The sequence below is a fragment of the Mytilus trossulus genome, chromosome 10 (assembly GCF_036588685.1).
Source record: "Mytilus trossulus isolate FHL-02 chromosome 10, PNRI_Mtr1.1.1.hap1, whole genome shotgun sequence".
In the NCBI taxonomy this organism is placed as follows: domain Eukaryota; kingdom Metazoa; phylum Mollusca; class Bivalvia; order Mytilida; family Mytilidae; genus Mytilus; species Mytilus trossulus.
In genome coordinates, this window is record NC_086382.1 from 59,842,418 (window position 1) to 59,865,127 (window position 22,710).

At 30.4% G+C, this 22,710-nt stretch overlaps 1 protein-coding gene across 4 annotated transcripts in view; it reads right to left on the reverse strand.

Moving 5' to 3' along the window:
* Nucleotides 1–598: 598 nt before the first annotated feature.
* The window catches only part of LOC134688294 (protein lin-28 homolog), a 50,111-nt gene continuing 27,999 nt past the window's right edge, over nt 599–22,710 (reverse strand). For all 4 annotated transcript variants that reach the window (XM_063548857.1, XM_063548859.1, XM_063548856.1 and 1 more), the window contains exons 2-4: nt 22,296–22,396; nt 5,048–5,220; nt 599–4,324 (exon numbers count right to left, since the gene is read on the reverse strand). In XM_063548857.1, coding sequence (XP_063404927.1) covers nt 4,138–4,324; nt 5,048–5,220; nt 22,296–22,396 — 461 coding nt within the window. In that variant the 3' untranslated portion in view covers nt 599–4,137. The remainder of the gene's footprint in view (nt 4,325–5,047; nt 5,221–22,295; nt 22,397–22,710) is intronic.

Consider the following 22,710-nt stretch of genomic DNA (forward strand, 5'->3'; position numbering starts at 1 on the left):
TAGACAATAACATACTCTTTAATAATGTTTAAAGGAATAATTTGAAGTATTTTCATCTATAATTCTATTAAATTTGCTGAAGTGTTTCTGTGACATTGACTTATATACCATTCGTCTCCATGTATTAATTCGTGTAATTTTACACAATTTTGTATTATGATCTGGTATAGAACCTGAAGCATACAGGAAAATACATCACTGCTCATTTAATTTGGGAGCCAATCATCACTTTATGATCGACATAACTCATAAGGGTGACCATTTACTGAAGAAGTGATGATGCTTGTGGCGTTGTCATTTTATTTTCGACCTATGCGTTTGAATGTCCCTCTAGTATCTTTCGCTCCTCTTTATTATGTTATGACTGTTGGAAAAAACAAGAAACTTCAACTGAACTTAAAACGTTTTTCACCCCAGATACATTTTAAACTATGGAAATTTGGCAAATAGATACCAATTTACAGAAAGAAAATGGTGTGAAGTTATCAAAGCTTATAAGTATGTATGTCTTTTTCAACTAATTTCTCCAAAATAAGATATCGAAATGAGTGCCACTTTGAACAGTAATTGGTTGTAATATTTATATAATAAGAACATCTGTACATATGCAAGTTTATTAAAATATTTTTCTACAACAAACATCAAAGCTTTGGAATTGTTCTAAATATATTTTGGTAAAATGTTTTGATCTTAATATACATTCTTTGGAATTGCGCTCAATAAATAGATTGGTTAACTTGTAATTATATTTAGATCAATATAGCTGTCTTAATACTTTAAACGAAAATATGAAAATCAATTCCCGAAGAGATCAAATAAATAAAAACATGAAACTATTCTGATTTAAATCTTCCAATGTAGAATTTCATTATTCTTATTACATGGATTGCTGCCCCTTAGATGAAGTTTAGTTTTGTATCAAGAACAAATAAATGTAAAACAAATGGCTACATATAAGAAAAGAAATAATATCTCCTTTTCTGAACAAAATACTAAGCATTTATTTACAATTATCTGCAATAATGCCGCAAAATCCTTTAAATTTACAAAAAATGCAAAACAAATAAAAAATGAACATGGTTTCAATACTGAAACATTTGTATAACGGTAAACAAAACATAACAAATAAGTGGAAAACTGATGTCAATGTTTACACGTACAATGTAAAAACAAGTACAATGTAAATGTAAATGTACAATGTAAATACACGTACAATGCTAATACATGCACAATGTTAATACAACACGTCCAATGTAAATACACGTACACACAATTTCCCTGAGAAAAGAACAAAAACTGTAACTGATTAAAAATAATAAAAATGTATTTGTATGTTCAGCTATTTTCAAATACGTTAATTGATACTGGAAAGGTTCATAATATTATTTATTCTGTCTATGTACATTTAAATGTCCCAATGTTATCTTCGTCGTGTTCAAAACTACATTTTTTATGAGTACTTCATTACAAAAAGGATATATAATACAGCTTATTTCGTGCAATTTTATGCCAAATTTAAACAACAAACCCATAAAATGAGCTTTTTTATTTTATATTTGACATTAAAATCAGGAAGATTTTGTTTTTAAACTTTTCACTGCAGAAATGCTACAGTGTTCAGTATTAAAATAGATTCAATAACGTTTTGGCATTTTCTTTGATTTGTGCTCTTATCAATAACGTTTGAATGATTTAAATGCATTAGGAAAATAATTTGATTATATAGGTTTATTACAAAAAAAGTAACTTTGGAATGGATACATACGAGACCATTTTTTTTTAAAAATTTTTTAGCACTTAAATCTAGAACACATTTGACAACGTTGTTGGTTTACCTAACATGCATAATTTTCAAAATTGAATATTTTTGTCCGTCTTAAATATAACACATTAAGAAGTGATATGAACAAATATATACTCTCTTATAGTTAAAGTCTGTTTTTTAAGATGTCGTTATAAAAATGTGGATTCCTATATCAAAACAAGAAGCAATTACAGAAATTCCATATTCAAAACAAAATGATTCACAATTTAACGACTGTTCACCCTTCTTGTTATCGTAATAATTGTGATCAGTTATAAAAAACACATTTGGTTTGAATTAACAGCAGAATGAATGAGGTCGTCAATACTTTATGAAAACATCTTTCTTTTACTTCTCTTTTAACTCACAATTGTACGGTTTGATCTAATATGTATAAAAAAATAATAAAGCCCTATAAGACATATATATGTGTTCAGGTTGATCAGTGTAAACAATAACTCCTGTGCATTTGGTTTTTATTGATAAAAATATTGAAATATTAAAGCACATACAAAAACTATACAAAACACAATACCCTAAGTACATAAAATAATTGATTTTGAATTGTTTGATAAATCTCCTTGATGACTAACTTAACTCGCCCATTCTTAACAGTGCATTTTGAATGACAATGAAAATGAATATAAATACCCGCCATATTTATTAAAATGTCTACGTGCAAAGGCAAAATTTAAATCCAGTGAAACACGTTTTTTTACTTTTTAGGCTTAAAACATAAAACATTTCATATTGAAATAATTCAAGTTATATGCTAGTATTTACGAAATTTTATTATTTAACTACAAAACTCCAAAAATATAAGGAAAGAATATTTCTTTTTTCGTTGTATCCTCATATTGAACGCCCCTAATTTTGTATTAAATAATATAAAGAATTTTTTTTTCCCATTTAAAATATTGTTTAAAGTAGATATCAAATAAAATACATATGATTAAAATGTTGCCTTGACAACCCCATTTTAATTTTCAATGATTTGACATTTTTGTCATGAAAATACACACTTATCACAAACGTAAAATATTTGATTTATTTTTTTGTTTTTACACTTGTCATTTTCCCCATGACAAGTATCTCAGCACCAGAATTATTTTGTATATTTTTCAGTAACAATATTTTGTTATATAAATAAAATTTAAAAGATGTATTCACCTAAAGTAGTAATAAATGATAATTCCATCTCCTCATTAGATTTCGTTTCCCCTTCAAGCTGCCATTTAGTAAAATACTGTTTTTCTTCTACTAAAATGTTATTCCCTTCATAGTTTCTCGCCTTTTGAATATTGATTTTGTTTCTTCATAACAATCTTAAAAAAATCGGACTTTTGTCTAATATCAGAGAACAATATGCATTGTGTGTCTTTCTATTAATACCTATTATTTAAATTGCATCAATCATAGGCAATTATATTTTATGAAAAACTTGCTTTTTTATATTTTAAATATCGGTAATTGGCGGATTTGCATTCCTTCCTTTAAATAGAAACTTAGATTAATTTCTACATAAGGGTAAAAGGTATACGAACCTTATAAAAAATAATTAAATCCAATAACACTAATACATGTTATTATCCTTTTATTTTATAAAAATTGTACGAAAACGTGTAGGATACTAAAACACTTATTTATAACAACTCTTTATGAATGCTATGAAGGAACAAATCCATTTCTGCAATATTTTGTGAAGTGTTTCTCCTTGTTTAAAAAAAACAACATTGTGTAATTTCTGCTTATATTCACTCCATATTTTGACACAACTCAATACAATACCAAACAAATCTAAACCAAAAAATAGTACACTATATGTGTGTGGGAATAGGTACACAGGAAATACATTAAATAGTACCAAAATAAATGACATCGTGTATTTGTACGAAGCAAACTGAACGATTAAACTAAACTGATAAAAACTTAAAACAGATCACAAGAACAGATCTATAATAAAACCTGTATACGACAAAAACAAATTCTACATCTTAATATTTGTAAAATTAAAACACCAACTCTTTGGTGGTAAAAATATTTGTTCATTCCCCGTAAAACTACAGTCTATATATACGAAACAACCAAACTACTATACTATTATACAATTAACTATAACATCTAAATACATTCATGAGGTAGGTTGGTTGTCATTAGTTAATAATATCAACAAGTCACGACAATTATTAAGACAATTCAATGCTTTAAAAATTATATTTCAATTCATTTTGATTTTTAGCACTCGCATAATTTGAGATTAAAAAAACCCGTTTCAATAGAATATACATTGCAACAATAAAGTTAATAACGAGTGGAGAGATTCAAAAATTATTTCACGGACTAAGTCCATTTCCGTTCCCATTTCCGTCGCCATTGTGTGGTACCGGTAATGATGGATCTCTCAAAGGACAATCTGCTATGAGATGTTCTGTTGATTTGCAGCTGTGACACCTTTTCGGTAAAGGCCCATGAGGACATTTAGAAGCTATGTGATTGCCAAAATCTCCACAATTGTAGCACCTAATTCAAAAGAAATTAATAAGTCAAAGATACGACACAATATATATGTTGTTAACCGTTAGAGTTTTAGTTGTAAAATTCTGTTAAACATAATATTAATATCATAATGGTTTAAGTTGGAACTTTAAAAAATCGTGTCAATGTTGTTTTTTTTCTTTTTTTTACATATTTTGTTGATTGATAGCGTTTAATTTTGTCAGTTTGAATGGACTTTCTTTTTAAATGATTTTTTCTGTATTTTTTATATAATGTGTTTTCTTTACCCAACAACAAGAACTATTCAAAACGAAAATGGCAAAATCACAATCACAAACAAAGAAAACAACTGTCACATTCCTTACTTGGAACAGAAATATATGCGTGTAGAAAAATGAAGGATTAAAACGGGGTTTTGTTTCTTCCAAAATTACAAACATTTGTGTTGTATTTCGTCTTTATATGTGTTTACACAAATTTTGCTATTGACGTACACAAAAGTAGCTAATTAATTATATATGTGTATGCCATAATTTGAAAAAAAGATTTTGAAATTTAGTTTTGATGGTTTAAGTTTAAGTAAAAAACTTGAATGGAAAAAGTTTGTATTTGAAAGCGATATTTCTGCTTTTTCCTATCAGTCTATAAACATTACAGATCGTCGTTGTCTTTCCTTGTTAAATTGTCAACAAAAATTAAAAACACGTCCATGTTCCTTACAATGTTTATTCATATATTGTTACACACCTTATTTTCTTAAATTTCTTTCGTGAAAGGGGTCGTCGTGAACTTCCTTTACACTCCGATCCGCCTGGTCCGGCGACAAAAGTAGCTTCCACACCAAGACCAGATGGTTTAGCTTCGAATTCCACTTCTTCGCCATCATCCAAACTTCTAAATCCGGCCTTATGAATTACACTCTGAAATTTAAAAAAAGTCATTATTTTATATATCAAGAAGACTTATTACTTGCAAACAATTCTTTTTTCTCACACGTTTATATGAAAATATCAATTTAATATTACAGAAAAAAATCTAATTATGTTACCTATATTCCTCACATGGTCACTTATAATAAAGTCTAGACATGGTATTCTGATTATGGATTTTATAAACAATAAAGCAACCATTAACGCAATAACACGAAAAGTTGAGCTACTACGTAAAACAAAACTGGTAAAAGTAGGATCGTTATAGAAAAAAAACAGCCTGTAAATTATAAAATCACTTTGCATGATAAGTGTATGGACAATCCTTTCAGAAAATATATTTGATGAACAAATGCTGCCATTAAAGTCCATTAAAATCAAACAAAAGTGATGACGAATAGCAGAAATTTACGATAGGAAGCATCTATTTAACTTAAGTTTTTGCACATTTGATACAATGAGGTATAGTTCCACAATTAATCATAACAATCTCAATTACAAATTCTTGGGGCTCTTATATTTTTACAAGAAGGAGAGGCACTAGAGTGCAACCAAGACAAACGATAGTGCAACACACATAGAAACGAACTATAAGATATCAACTGCTATTTTCCTGACTTGGTCCAGAACACTTTAAGAATAAATTGTAGGTTTAATATGGTTTTGTGGCTAGGCAAACCTCGCGTCACATAAACCGTGTATAATGTACATTAACGATACTAGCAATTCTTTTCAAAATTTGACGATAACGAATTCCATTTATGACAACAAACAGGAGGACAAGAATAGTTAAATGGTCTTTCGATCAGCATTTGTGTTTCTGGTAAAAGAAAATCATAATTGTGATTCATAGATTACTGTGGATGCCTGTCTGTTTGGAATATGATATTTGTTTGATCTTATGGAGGATAACATATAAAGCTTTAGTTAAATTTCACTATAGAAACTTCTTATTTTTCAAAACGTTTAGTATACAGCTTACTGTTCAAAGCGTAGTTTATCATGTTTATTGATAATGTTTCTTCCAATTACAAGAAAAAAACTTTTCAAGATTGATCTTAATAAATATTTTCAATAAAATAAGAAAAATTCTTGTTGTAACTGTTAAAAGAATTTAAGATATACAATGAAATACAAATTATCTATTATAAGGTGTTTTTTTGCAAATAAATTAACAGAATGGTTATAATATGTAATAATGGATGCAACTATTCCTTGCCTTATTGTTTAATCATTTTTTCGACTATAACTCACTGTGTTGTTCATGAACAACAAAACACATTTTTTTTACTGTTATCTTGCTAGATTTATGTCATATATTCTCCATTTTACATTCGAGATTATAGATTTATAATAACCACCACCCAGCAACATCAATTATGCTTATATTCGTGTCATCACTGATCGATTTTTAGTGGACGAAAGACTCGGAGGTTTATTATTTCATCTTCTAAGAGAAAATTGTAATCGATACATCCATACTGACAGCAGTTTCTGCCGTCTTAGTTTTCAGTGTCTACAGGCTATTGTATCATCGTTGAATACATTTCACTCAAATCAACACCCTTTGTAATGGCTTAGCTCGGGCACCAAATTAAAAAAAAGATGTTCATAGCCCATTTTTTAATTAAGTTCATCACAAAGTGTAGTGGATCTGTATATTTGCAATTTATTTCCCAATAAAAAAACCGAATGATCAACAAAAATAAGGCATGTAAGAAAAAAAACCTCCTCACTCCTTTTAAAATTTTAATACATATTTCTTTTTATCGCAATAGTCCAAGTTTATAATCAAGGCCTTTTTTTTTAATAATGTTGACAGAAATATGATTTTGTATTGATTAATAATACTGTATTTTGTAACATGATACCAGTAAAGGATATGTAAACAGATTTATTACCTATATAAAGATAGCGTAAAAATTAAAAACGAAAATAACACCTTAATAATTTCTATTTATCGTGATCAAGTTGCATTTGTTGTACGAATCAAACTGCTTTCTTGTGCATTTTGATAGACTTACTAAAAAAACCCACAAAAACTGAACTCACAGGAGTATTCAAATGGCAAAACCAAAAGCTCAAACACATCAATCGAATGGATAACAATTGCATATTCCTGACTTTGTACATGCATTTATTAATGTAGAAAGCGGTGGATAGAACCTGGTTTTACAGTTAGCTAAACCTCTCACTTGTATGATAGTCGCATACAATTTAAATAGTGACAACGATGTGTGAACAACACAAACAGACATAATAGATAAAGTCAAAAATTGTGGTACAGCAGTCAACAGTGTGTTATAATCTTAATCACTAAAAAGACCTATTCAATTTTTATAACAATGTAGTTGGTCCTCACTGATGTTCACTTTCATACTTTGTGTGATCGTTTTAATTTTTTGATTCGTGCGTCACTGGTTAGTCTTTTAAAAACCAAAACGGGCGTGTGTTGGACAAAATTACAAGCCTGGGGCCTGTTTATCGAAAATGTCCCAAGATCGGTCCTAAGAATTTCTTAGGACAGAAGTTAGGATAAAGTTATGACCGACTTACGACACGTCTCCGCATGCACATCGAAGCTATCTTAGAAATATATTACCTAGGACGTCCTAACTGATGTCATAAGTATAAGAGGAAAACAAAATACAAACCGAATATAAAAAAAAAACAATTATGATATCATATTTTATCAATATTTTTATTTCAAATACGGTTAATTAGAATCTAATAACTAATATGTATTTTTAAATTAAAGGTTATAAAGATTTTTTGTAAAATAATTGTACATTTAAACTGTATGAAACAAAACATGGCACAAAAATTAAAAAAACCAAAACAAACTAACTGTAAAGAAGATATATAATACGTAAAAATCACAACATGTTTTTTAGTGAGTTGAATTCGAAGTGTCACATTTTCATTCTTTAACAGTGCAAATGCAAATATCGTGCATTATTCATATCATTACGGAGAATTCCAACTATTTTTACTACTGCTTTAAAAATAATGAAAATGAACAAAAGACGAACTTCGAATGTATCCTAAAGTAAGGATCATCCTAAGACCATCTTAAGACACCTAAATTGGTATCCTAAAGTTAGGACAATTCCTAGGATTTTCCAAAGTAGCGACGTGCTTGATAAACCCATTTAGGACTAAGAGGTGTCTTAAGTTGGTCTTAGGACACGTCCTAATCATAAGAGAGCTTCGATAAACAGGCCCCTGGTGTCTTTGATGATTTTTTTTAAAGCAGATTTTCAAAATTAGCCTTTTGTAAACTTTCAGTAGTTTATATAATCACTTGATTAAGTGTGAAAATTCAAAGATAAACATATAACACATACTCAGTACATTGTTTCCTAATAAAACTGTTGGTGCTAGTCATCTGGAATTTCTTTCGGAAGAATTAAACTAAAACCTACTCGCTTAGCAAGAGGCAAACCTTATGATGGTAAACACAACTAAGTATGAGTAAAATGTCGTCTTTTTTTACAGTCATAAGTTGGATACATTAAGGTATTTTGTCCAAAAGAAATGATTTAACGAAAATAAAACAAAGGAGAAAATAACTAATAGAAAGGCTAAAAGATACAAGAGGACGACTTAAACTCATAATAAGTCGAAAATAAACTAAAAACGCATGGCTTAACATGAAAAACAAAGAACCAGACAGTAGTACAAAACCCAAACATAGAAAACTAAAAACTGAGAAACACGAACCCCTTCAAAAACCAGAGGTGAACTTGGATGCTCCGGCTAAAAAAATATCTGACAAAATGCTTCTTGTGAGATTTGCATTTTAAATAGACCGGCAATTATAGCAACATATGTAGATTAATTTTGTCATGTGTTCACCTACTTTGATGTAAGTCATATCTTGGTTTTTCTTCTATATACAGCTATTTAAATAACAAGGCAATACAAATGAAAACCCACAATTTCAACAGATACTATTGTAAAAAAGAGTGATGACTAACAACAGAACGTATGTTACACATGGACAAAGAAATCATTAATCCAAAAAATTAAAAGTGACAACTTGTTATTCGCCTATTAAAATGTTTGCTGTGAGCATTCCATGCGAACGTAAAACAAGAAATTCTAAATAACAGCAAAATCGATACGCATTTATGACTATTATGTAGATTACATGATAACTTCATCCTATATATTATCCCTTTCGTTATGTTAGAATAAATCTAGGGCTTCAGTCTCTTATTTTTTTTTGTAGGAAATGCTGCTTTCAAATAACCAACTTAATAAAGATTTCTGCAAAATGAAGATAACCAATTTCTCAAAAGATTTCCCTACATAAAGCTTTTGTCCGGATATCTGTCCTACTACAATAACTACTAAAAATACTCTTTTTTTAACGAGTCACAATGACGGATTTGTGACTTACCATAGAGTTTTAGCTTACTTCATGAGCAATGCAACATTTGCAATTTGTAGAGCTAAATAAACTCACCATAGATACCAGGACTAAATTTAGTATATACGCCAGATGCGCGTTTCGTCTACAAAAGACTCATCAGTGACGCTCGAATGAAAAAAAGTTAAAAATGCCAAATAAAGTACGAAGTTGAAGAGCACTGTTCATGTTTAGGATTAAGTTTCTGTTTTTATGTTAGTATTTTTGTATGTTATCATTATGATGTATCGAGTTCAGTATTTGTAAGAATAATTTCACATTGAGAGAATCTAAATTGAAACACTGAACCAATTTTAAATAAATACACAGCCTATGACACGGATTTATATCCATGTCTATTACTAATCGTTTTGAATATTGTCACAAAAAAAACAAGCAATCTACAAGTTAACAGTAAAATCCACTATTCTTTTGACATCCATGCTAGGCAGATTTTGTTTTTAACACGTTAAATAAGGTCGGTTTACTTTTTTGCTAATTTTTCAATTCTTGTCTGTAAATGCAATGTACAAATACAGAAACAACTAAATAAAGTAAAAATCAAGTGATCTTTCATAACTTTACAGAGTTAACATATTTTACTAGCCGTGTTACCTTGTTAATATATAGGTTGAAATATGTACAATATATAATATGGGTCATACAAGATTTATAAGATGCTCTAGAATGCGGTAATGTATACCGAATCAGCACTTATTTGTAATTTACATATTGTACATGCTGTATGATATGCGTCTTGTTAAAAGATCAAACATGGGCAAAAATGCGAAGATCTGCATTATCTGCATAATGACAGTTGCAGTGTGTCTGCACTTTTGTTCATTTGGGATACGAACTAAAATATTGTATTTAAAAGTAAAATCAAATAAATACTGAACTCCGCATAAAATTTAAAACGGAAAGTCCCTAATGTAAAGTTTGTATATTTGGTGGTTTGTATAGTTTATGAAGAAACATTTTAATTTAATCATGTCAAACTTAAATATATAAACATAATATATTTTAAGTATACCATACAAGATCGTTTGTGAATTAGATTAATTTCTGCCTGGCATCTGGCGAAGGAAGATATAATTTTCTAGGTAGAAAGAAGTACCTACTATATTTATTATAACCAATCAGACTCTGTCATATTTTATCTGTACAAAGACAATAAAGAACAGCATGGAAATGAGGAATGTGTCACAGAGACAAAAACTCGACCAAAGGACAGAAAACAACCGAAGACCACAAAAGGGTCTTCAATACAGCGACGGGCGGGCTTCAGCTTGCCCCTAAACAAAATGTGTTCAAGTTTAGTGAAAATGGACGTCACACTAAAACCAACACATATGAATGAACGTAACAGTTTTGAAACAAGAAACGCATCATTTACAGATACCATGGATACAATTCTGTACTTACGCCAAACTCGCATTTTGTCCACAAAAGACTCATCAGTGACGCTTGAATCATAAAAGTTAAAAAGACAAAATAAAGGAAGAAGTTGAAGAGCATTTAGGAACCTAAAGTTCCTAAATAATTGGCAAAATACAGCTTAGGTAATCTATTCCTGAGGTAAAAAAGCCTTCGTATTTCAAAATCTCACAAGTTTTTTTTTTAAATTTATCAATGATTATTACCATATCAATGATGTTAATTCAAGTGTTGACTTCTAGGCTGGTGTTACCCTCGGGGAATACAATCTCTAAAAGCGGTATTGACCCAGCTTAGTAATAATTTCAAAATAGATACCAGGGTTTAAATTTTGTATTTGCGCAAAACGCGCGTTTTGTCTACAAACGACTCATCAGTATTGATGGAATAAAAAAGTTAAAAGGCTAAATAAAGGACCATGTTGAAGGGCATTGAGGATCATTTTTTTATAATTTTGTTTTGGATACATTCTACTAAAATATATTTTCAGATTATCATGTAAAACTATAATGCTGGATTCTCTTATCCCAGGAATGGTTACGTTTGCTGTATTTGGCATAACGTTTTGGAATTTTGGGTCCTCACTGGTCTTCAACTTTGTACTTGTTTGGCTGTATAACTGTTTTGATCTGAGCGTCTGTAGACGAAACGAGCGGCTGCCGTATAGAATTAGAATTCTGGTACCTTTGATAACTGATTATATGCATTACAGCTTGTATTGGCTTATTAACCATGTTAACGTGTAAGTAAACTCATCATAGATACCAGGACTAAATTTAGTATATACGCCAGACGCTTTTCGTCTACAAAAGACTCATCAGTAAGTATCATTACATAATGGTGGACATTTTAAATATACAATGTATTTCCAAAATGTTGTTTGTTTTGAAATAATTTAATAGAAAAAAGTCATATAGTCATTATGTTACATTAAAAAATTATCAGCATTCATAAATGAGAAAATAATACATGTAGATGTTGTTCACTATAGAAAGCACTTACATTGTATGCAATAAATATTAACATAATTAGGTAACCTAGATACTATACATTGCACGTGAAAATCAGTTGACTTATATTGTAAGAAAAAAATTAGCAACTCATTTCGACGCAATAAATATAAAAATAATTAGGTAACCTACATAAGATTCATCGCACGTGGAAATCAATTGTCTTATGTAATGACCCGAAATTGTTGTTGATGTTAATGTGTGGAGTAAATAAACTGTACTAAGGAATATTCTGTTTGTTACGACTGTTGAGTTTACGTGTACCCCATATTTGTCTTTTGTTTTTGCGCCGTCTTTATTTACGTCTTTATTTCGCGTTTTATGAACATGATCTGAATTCGCGCCGTGCTGATTTCGCGATTTCCTTTGGCCTATGATAATATTTTTTATATAAGGGATATAGAATGTGTACAGCTTTACATGTATAGGCAATCAAGTGATAAAATCAATCAGAATTTTTTGGTTTTCGGTTTTTCGGCTTTTATACCATAAAAGAAAAGCAGACCTATTTAAGAGTGAATTAAATGCTGTCAGGATTAATGCTAATTAATCGATCTTTTGATATGTTAAATATGTGTAATACTTTTATAACTGATTGACAGGTGTCATTAACATATTTGTAAGGAGTTCTGTTTACATAACAATATCCGTAATGTCCGTTTGCCTAAGATGGTGCTTTACATATCTTATCAATAATACGTATATGGTCTTCATCTTATTAATATAGTTTCTTGAAATTTTCGTTGTCGTTTTTTTTTCGCGTTTCATGTCTTACCGCGAAAAATGCGAAAATTAAACTGCCGCGAAAATTTCCCTGTTTACAGTAGTTATCAAAGGTACCAGGATTATAATTTAGTACGCCAGACGTGCGTTTCGTCTACATAAGACTCATAAGTGACGCTCATATCAAAATATTTAAAAAGCCAAACAAGTACAAAGTTAAAGAGCATTGAGGATAAAAAATTCCAAAAAGTTGAGCCAAATACGGCTAAGGTAATCTATGCCTGGAATAAGAAAATCCTTAGTTTTTCGAAAAATTCAAAGTTTTGTAAACAGGAAATTTATAAAAATGACCACACTATTGATATTCATGTCAACACCGAAGTGTTGACTATTGGGCTGGTGATACCCTCCCGGGACGAAACGTCCACCAGCAGTGGCATCGACCCAGTGGTGTAAATGGTTATCAAAGGTACCAGGATTATAATTTAGTACGAAAAGCTAGATTCATGGCAAACTAATCATGAATCTGTACGGCTCATAATAGACAAACCATTTCAGTGATCACATTTTCCCACCTATAAAAGCTTAATTTCGTACAGAAAGTGCCTCTACAATCCTATACAAAAAGCGTTGTCGATTTAGCAAAAGTGCACCCAAATAATACACCCTTTTCATCTTTAAATATACAAAAATAATTCTGATCTACGATTGTATCGAATTATCATATCCAGACCAACAAAACAGTCGCGTTATAATCATATTAAATTTCAAATACATATATAATCAAATATATAAAAACTCATTCAGTTTGTGGTCAAATGTGTACCCCTTCAATAGTTCATAAGAAAATGCAGTGGTTAGAAAAACCACATTGCTCATCATTACAAAAGAGAATGAAAGTGTCGGATTATGAAAAATAATCGAAAAGGAGCGGTTCTAGGGTTTGAACCGGAGTTTTCGTTACCATTTAACATTTGCTTTCGTATCTTGTGTCCTTACAATTGTGATAACTTTTTTTGCATCTGATACAACAGCGAAATAAAATTGAGAATGGAAATGGGGAATGTGTCAAAGAGACAACAACCCGAACAAATAAAAAACAACAGCAGAAAGTCACCAACAGGTCTTCAATGTAGCGAGAAATTCCCGCACCCGGAGGCGTCCTTCAGCTGGCCCCTAAACAAATATATACTAGTCCAGTGATAATGGAAGCCATACTAATTTCCAAATTGTACACAAGAAACCAAAATTAAAATAATACAAGACTAACAAAGGACAGAGGCTCCTGACTTGGGACAGGCGCAAAAATGCGGCGGCGTTAAACATGTTTACATGCGAAAACATTCTTTTTGTTTTGTTGAAAAAAAAATCAATTTCTATCTTGTTACGTGCAAAGTAATTTATTTTCAGCTCTAACCAGATCATTATTTATCTTCCAATCCTCGTGCCCCTCCCCAACGAAAATTTAACGTTAGTCCAATTAGCTCATCGCGCAACAAAGTCTAAAGCAATATTGTTCTGCATATGCGAATTATTTTTTTATTAATATTATTATATAAATGATAGCATAGACATTTGGGAATGTACTTAACAATAATACTAAGTTTATAATTGTGTTCCCCATACATTATTTCGCACTTAAAACGCGCATCAGTTATTCCCGAATAAAACTGGATTGAGAACAAGAAATTTCGAAAGGTTTTGCCAAAAAAATAAGGTAATTGGTTCCTAGCATTCTCCATAGTATTTTTCTAACTTATATTCAATTAACCATGCTCTGTTGACAGTTGGACCAATACTTCGTCTTTAAACGAGATTGTTCTTCAATAAAAGGTATCGTAGACACACATACTTTGCAAAGAACCTTAACGATTCAAGAAATGATGACACTGAAATCAATATCATCCAATCTGTTTGCATCTACAGCATTTATTCCGAGTTTTGTAGATAGATAATTAAACAAATCGGAATTTTAATAGAAACTAATTGGGCTGCTATAATTGACGACTTGTTTTTGAAAAAAAAAATGTTTTAAGAAAAGTTAATCCAATTCGAATAAGGAAATTAAATGACAAAACACTTGAGGGAAACACATGAACTCCAAAGCTGAGCACGATTGGATGCAGTCGATGCATTTTCAACTATACGAATTCAAACTCAATGAATATGTCAAACTAGGGAAAGGACGCTCTCTGATCTGGAATTTAAGATCTTAAACTACGAAAATATGTTTCCTGGGAGCTGCGAGTCACACATATCGTATTGGTCAGCCAATGCGGATAGCCACCGCAAAATGTATGCATTGTATCTGCTTTATCGAATTCTAACAATTATATAATTACACTAAAAGAACAACTTTTGTTGGAGAAGTACAACCTTTCTCAAAGACAAATTAATAAGCCTTGTCAAAGAAAGGCAACAGTAGTATACCGGTGTTCAAATGTAATAAATCGATAGAGAGAAAACTAATCCTGGTGACACACTTTACGATGATAAAGGAACAACAGGAACACTGAAGAAGTGCAACGAAAACAAACGCCAAAATACATAGAAAGACAGTTATTTCAAGTCATGTCATCTTCGGTTAGATATATTTTAGTTTTTATATAACAATATTATTTCTACACAATTCTCAAAATCATTTTTGACTTAACACTAGGATCCCTGAAATGACGATTTCAATCTTTACATTTCCTTAGCCCTTGTCATATAACAATATATCACTATTAATATAAGTAACGATATCAAATGCTCAAACAGTGTAACGATGAAGAACAATAACAATCGAAAATATCCCAAATTTCGAAGTCATCGTCACGAATTTGTTGACGAATACGATTTTCAATGTGATAACTCCATGTTAACATATTTTGCGATCTGAGAATTGAAAATAATAGAACAGTTTTATTTTATTTCATTTACCGACTATGTGTTATTTATCAAGGTTTATATGATCAATTGGTGTACGACATTAGGACATCGGTACATGCTACTTCTTTTAATTAAGGATGAAAATGATTAACGGCACAGATTACCATATTAGTGTTAATAAAGTTAAATAGTAAATTTATTAATAATTTATCTTATTCGGAAGTGCACAGTATTTTCTGGTCGTCAATGAACAGTTAAGAGTTTTGTAACAGCAATTCTTACAAAAAATATATAAATACACTTGAAGAGCAACCACTCTCTTATGCAAAGTTTTATAAGAAGTCAATTAGTTTGTGCCAATTGACATATTTTGAGTTAAAATATTAGTTTTCAGGGGATAATTTACAATAATGATAATTAAATCTCAAAGGTTAATGCATTCTTTCCTGTCCCTACTTCTTGAATGTGAATAATTGTAAGATGAACTTTAAAAAGATGTTCGGTAAAAATGACATATCAATAAAAGAAGAGGTACAAGTATGGTTTAATGTTATACGACAACAGTCTACAGAAACAAACAAGATATCTAGAGTTAAGAAACAAAATTGACTATAACAATTCTGTGAGAGCCAACATATGATTATCCATGATCCACAATGCTCTAAAACTTTGTACTTGTTTGGCTTTATAAATATTTTGACATGAGCGTCACTGATGAGTCTTATGTAGACGAAACGCACGTCAGGCGTACTTAATTATAATCCTGGTACCTTTGATACCTATTTAAACCACTGGGTCGATGCCACTGCTGGTGGACGTTTCGTCCCGACAGTATCACCAGCCCAGTAGTTAACACTTTGGTGTTGACATGAATGTCGATAATGTGGTCATTTTTATAAATTTCCTGTATACTTAATCTTGATTTTTTTTCTAAAAACTAAATATTTTCTTATCCCAGGCAAAGATTACCTTAGCCGTATTTGGTACAACTTTTTGGAATTTTGGATCCTCAATACTCTTCAACTTTGTACTTGTTCATTGTTGTTTGGCTTTATAAATATTTTGACATGAGCGTCACTGATGAGTCTTATGTATACGAAACGCGCGTTTGGCGTACTAAATTATAATCCTGGTACCTATGATAACTATTTTTATTGTAGAATTTTACATTAAATTGGAGGTGGTCAACCCTCATAAACCATACCTTTACCGCTCTGAGTTAATGTGTCTTATTCAACTCGACTATTCTTTACCTTTAGTCTTTCCACAACAAAAATGCACCAAACTATGCGCTACAGTTCTATCACATGAATCGAGTATGAAAGAAAAGTGTGTTCGTTTAATTCTAGCACTTGATTTAATAAATTGTTGATACATTATAATTTGTTTGAAACCAATTGTTGTTGATTTCGTGGTAACAGGCAAACAATGTATTTTAATGTTCAACAAAGTCCAAATTTTCTATATATAAGTTAGTTTGTGTGCAGATGAACTTATTATAGATATCACACTTAAATTGTGTACGCCAGTCGCGCTTTTCGTTAACGAAAAACACACCAGTGACGATCGAATTAAAACAGATGAGGCCAAATAATGTGCACAGTCATGGCAATTGAAGGGCATCAAGATGCCGAAATTCGAAAAGGTTAGTCAAATACAGATAAGAAAAACTAGGATGAAGACAATACAATATTTCTTAAATTCACGAAAAAGATCCGCAGTACGAATAAATTGATAAGAAAGATAAGAAACATGAGAAATGGACGGAACCAAATAAAGAACATGAGCACTCTACAAAACGACTTCTTAACGTTTGATAAAAATAAATGAACAAATATTATTTAAAATCATTAAACAACCATTCCTAACTTTAATTGATTCCCTTCTGTTTATATGGTTGGGTTCATGTTGCACATCTTTAATTTTCTCATGTCAAGTATGTTGAGTTTTGTAAACTTTCTGTTTGTCGTTTTTCGTCTTTTGTCATAGCATAGTTGTTTGGTTTTCGACTGATCTTCGAATAAACCTAATATTATTTCTTGTCACAATCTATAATTAAGGATTTAACGGCAGATCAATGAACTTAATTGAACTATGTTTCAATGTTGGAGTGAATTGACGCTTTAATCGATGGTCATTGTATGTATGTAAATTTAAAAAAAAAAACCAACATATGGACCATAAGTAATATGGGAATGTAACACATGTATAAAAACTCAGGCACACTAATTTCGCATTCATTCATGAAAAAACCTGTTGCTATTTCGGTGTGCATGTTAAAGTAATAATAATTCCTTAATATAACAACACTGCATGAAACATTCATACAAATGAAAGGAAATGTCAATCAGATGTACATTCTTCAATGAATGTAACCTAGTGCATTAACCACTTAGTTGTGTGTACTCTGCAGCTACTTCCGTCTTTGAAGTACCCCTCTATAGATGTGGGAAACAATGAGGGTTATGATCATTTACACAGCTAAATAAGAATTAAACACTTTCCCGTTCAGTTTTCATTCTTTATTCTATTGATCAAAAAATTATTTCAAGGAGAATGTTCCATTCAAAGCCGTTTCATAATGACGCGTATTTATCATACAAATTAAAATCAAACTTAACAAAAAGAAAGTTGTCTGTGAAGGAGACAAAAAAATGAAAAATCTAGAGAAGATGAAAAATTTTCATAACAAAAATAATTTCGAATAATGCGGTCCATAGTTTATATTTTAGTTTAATTTCTGAGGTTTGCTATATGAAAATTTATTAAACAAATGATGATACAGGATTCTATAAGTACCTGTTAAAAGCGGGTAGAAAGATACCAAAGAGACATTTAAACTCAAAAATAGAAAACAAACTGCCATCTCCATGGATAAAATCGAAAAGACAAATAGACAAACAAAAATACACAAAACACAACATAAAAAAAAACATAAAAACTACGCGACACCAATATCACCAAAAATTAAGTGTGATCACAGTAGCTCCAGAAGGATAAGAAGATTCTGTTCCACATGTTAAAACTAATTCAAGCTCCATTATGTGACAGTGTTGAAGCGCTATACACTATTAAAGTTTTTGAAAGCTGTGGAAACAGGAATGACACGCTTAGCACAGGAATATAATTGTATCATAGTTTGTTTGCAACTTGAACGGATTTTGATGGAAATTAAACAAAAACACACAGTAACATAGATAACAGTAGAATACTGAACTGAATAAGCCGTTCCAGGAACAATAAAAGAATAATCTGATGGGCAACTGATTTGCTAGAAGATTTGATTGAATTGAAAAGAAAAAATATATATTCACCTGCCCTAAAAGAACTACATGAATCAATGATACCGAAGATATATTTATGAATATATATTTACATGAATAGTGTAACAGAAATGCTAAAATTCTGTGAAAAGTTCCTTGTAAACCCCGAGTTCCTGAATTTCCATCAATTACCAGACAAAAACAACTTTGATAGTGAGAAATGTAAACTTTATATTCCACTAAGTTTTGAAAGGAAAACTTTGATAGCGGTAATAGGGATAAGTCATGTATACAAAATTTCGTTTAATTACTTTAATTCGTCACGTTGGGATTGCCATTCGTTACTCGATAGTGGATATAACTGTTATTATCTGAAGGCGGGTGATGCATGTTTTTGACGTGTTTAATTTTAACGCACCTGCTTTTGACCCATTTCTTTTCTTAATACTGTTATATTCATAGTTTTTGTTTACCTCCTATGAGTCGATTTGTACCTGTAATACGTTTTATTTGATGCCTGCTTATTATCTCTATATATATTTGAGTAAAACATAAATCGGATACCGCAAGGTCCCCCCCCCCCCACAGTACGCATAAAAAGCAGCCATTTATTAAATACACAATAAAATACGATCTTGAAATACACGTGTATTTAAATTTAAAACAGGTTCATGACACGATATCTTCCATATAACTAGTATCCGACATTTTTACTTAAGACGTGTGGGATGGTAAAGCGGTCAATAACCTTAACCATTTGTTAACTGATCTGATAAACCACTTTTATAAATAAACTCGAGGAATTTTAGTCACGTGTCAATACCCTCATACATGTCAATGAGGGATAAAATATAACAAAAACGATGCATAATAAAGGCTCAACAGTTTGCATATATTATAAAACTCAAACAAATAATTTAACATGTTTACACTTAAAATAGTATTGAATGTAAACAAAAATGTCAATATCGAGGAAAAAGAATTTTAAACCCAGACCCAGAACAAACATGACAAAAATATGAAAAAAGGGTGAAAGTAAAATCACAAAAATATTGAACTCCACTGGGAAATCATAACGGAAAGTCCTTAAATCAAATGGCAAAACCAAAACCTTAAACACATCAAACGAATGGATAACAATAAAAGAACCGATTAAGCAGTTTCAGTAAAAGAAGTAATCTTATGAAAATATGGACAACTGATATTTCAGAAGATGTGATTGATTAGATGAAAACAAGAAAATAGATTCACCGGTTCTAAAAGAACAAAATGAATGATTTCTATGTTGCCCTGAAAAAATTGTATTACACCGAATGTGAATGATCTTATATACTAGAGGAAAATGAGGTAAACTTAAAAGTGTCATCAATTTCAACGCGATTATAAGTAGTCATTTAGTCATAATTGTCTGAGTTACAACCACCAAAAAAGCCCCTGTCTCATATCATATCAATGCTTTATTCAGGCATGTTTGATTCCTGATGCTCTTCATCTTCATACTTTTTTGCCACTTTAATTAATGCATATTCCAGCGCCGGTGTTTGTCAATATGTTGTTACCAATGTTTGTTAATATGTTGTTACCAATGTTTGTCAATAACTTGTTACCCGTGTTAGCCAATAAGTTGTTACGAGTGTTTGTAAATAAGTTACTCTGTCATGCAAAGAATAAGCCTGATATCTTTGATAACTACTATCATATGTACTATTGACCAACAAGGGAAAGGACACTAGTAGATTAATTGTTCGTAGGGATGACACAATAATTGTTGTCATGAATATTTGGGATAATAGGTGTTTTTCTGGAAAGCTTGTGAAATCTTCATTTTTTAAATAATATTTTTTTTTAAATAATAACACATTTAAAAAAATGTTCTCAAGTTTTGCAACACGTTTAGTACAATTTACAAGACTATACCAAGTATAAGTAAGTTCAGTATTTTTGTGATTTTACTTTTTTTTGTATTGGTCCTGTCCAAGTCAGAAGAATTCAGTTGTTATCGCCAGTTGCTGTCTGTATTAATGCTTGTGTTTATATCGTTAAGCATTTTGTAATTTCGTAGCTAACTATGTGGTCTTGGTTTTTGCTCATTATTGAAGCTTATACCCACGTCATTTTGTGGAAAGTTTACAAGTTGATAATCAAACCATACCTCTGTATTTAATGGGGAAAACTATCCTCTTTTATGTAAAATGTAAGAAAATGTTAATACAGTTATGAAGATAGTTTACTTAGTTTAATTGTACAAAATATGTATTTGTTTTTGTAGAATAAAGTTTTATAATGCCAGTTATATTCTTTTCGAGTCAATTATTTTACAGGTCATGCAAATGTGTTATTATGATACTAGATAATGGCTATTTTATTTTGTTCTTGAAGACAATTCATGTACTTTAATTTCATATCAATCATTTGTTAATGAAATCTTTGATTTGACAATATTACTAATACAGACTTTTGAACAGCGGTATAATAATTTTACAATTAAACCAAAATGTGTGGGCTTAAATCAAATACGTGTATTTATTTTTGCGGTAAACAGTATAAAGAAAGATATTTTAACATACAAAAATAAGTTAGTAAAAAGAGGTGTTGATAGTGCCAGGTCTGTAACAGAACGAAGTGAAATATAATATTACTTTAAAAACAGGGTGAAGATTAAGCCTTGGGATTTAAACAAATACTCAAAATTGTACACAATGCTTTTGCATGTTGACACTGCAAAGATTAGACTGTCTTAGCATGATTTGCTTCGTTTGGTTTAAGACTTGGTATGAATCAACATAGGTTATAGTTTTTTCTTCACATCATGCAAGATGTCATGAGAAATAATGTTACAATGATCACAATGATCAGGTCAAAATTAACAAAATTATTTTTTAATAAGTTTCAAAGTAACATTGTTGAAATTGAGATTAGTCTTTCATCTTTAAATCATTAAAAGTGGCAAACATGTATTTATATATTTTTTTATTGTTTTTTTATTTTATATGTTATGCTTTATATTAACATGAATGGATTAAGATTGATTATACAGTGTATTTAAATATCATTATCATAAATGCTATCGAATTAAATATACATATTTTTTATTTGTTTTATTTATTCTACACAAAAAAAAACATTTCTTTTTACCCAGATTTTATATGTAATAAAATACTTATCTGCAGGAAATGTAACATAAGTTCACAAACATTTATAGAAACATAAACTAAAACGGAATAAAATTATTAAGCATTATGAGAATACGAATCGTCGGCCATTACAGTGGACACTGGTCTTTGTTTGGACAGTAGGTCGATAATCATATTAAGATATATAAAACTGTATAGAAGTAAACAATCTTACCTGGTGAACAAACACATCTTGGGAACCATCATCAGGTGTTATAAAGCCCCACCCTTTTGCTACATTAAACCATTTACAGCGCCCCCTTTTACGTCCTCCTCCTGTAAAATATACACAACAATAATAAAAATAAACATGGCCGGTATCGGCTACAATCAGTAGTATTGACCGGAGAGTGACCTCAACGATCTCATTTAAAACTCTCCTTGAACACATGTTTTTTTTAATTTTGAAGGCATATAAAGTCTGTAATTATTTACTTAAAAGCAATACACAAGGAATGTTTATTTTGAATTTTTATTTTGAATAAAAAAAACTATTTTCTATTATAAATTGGACATACACATGCAATTAACATAATTTGAAGTTTAACCAACTTAAAACTAAATGATTCAGTAATTATATTAAAATGAGA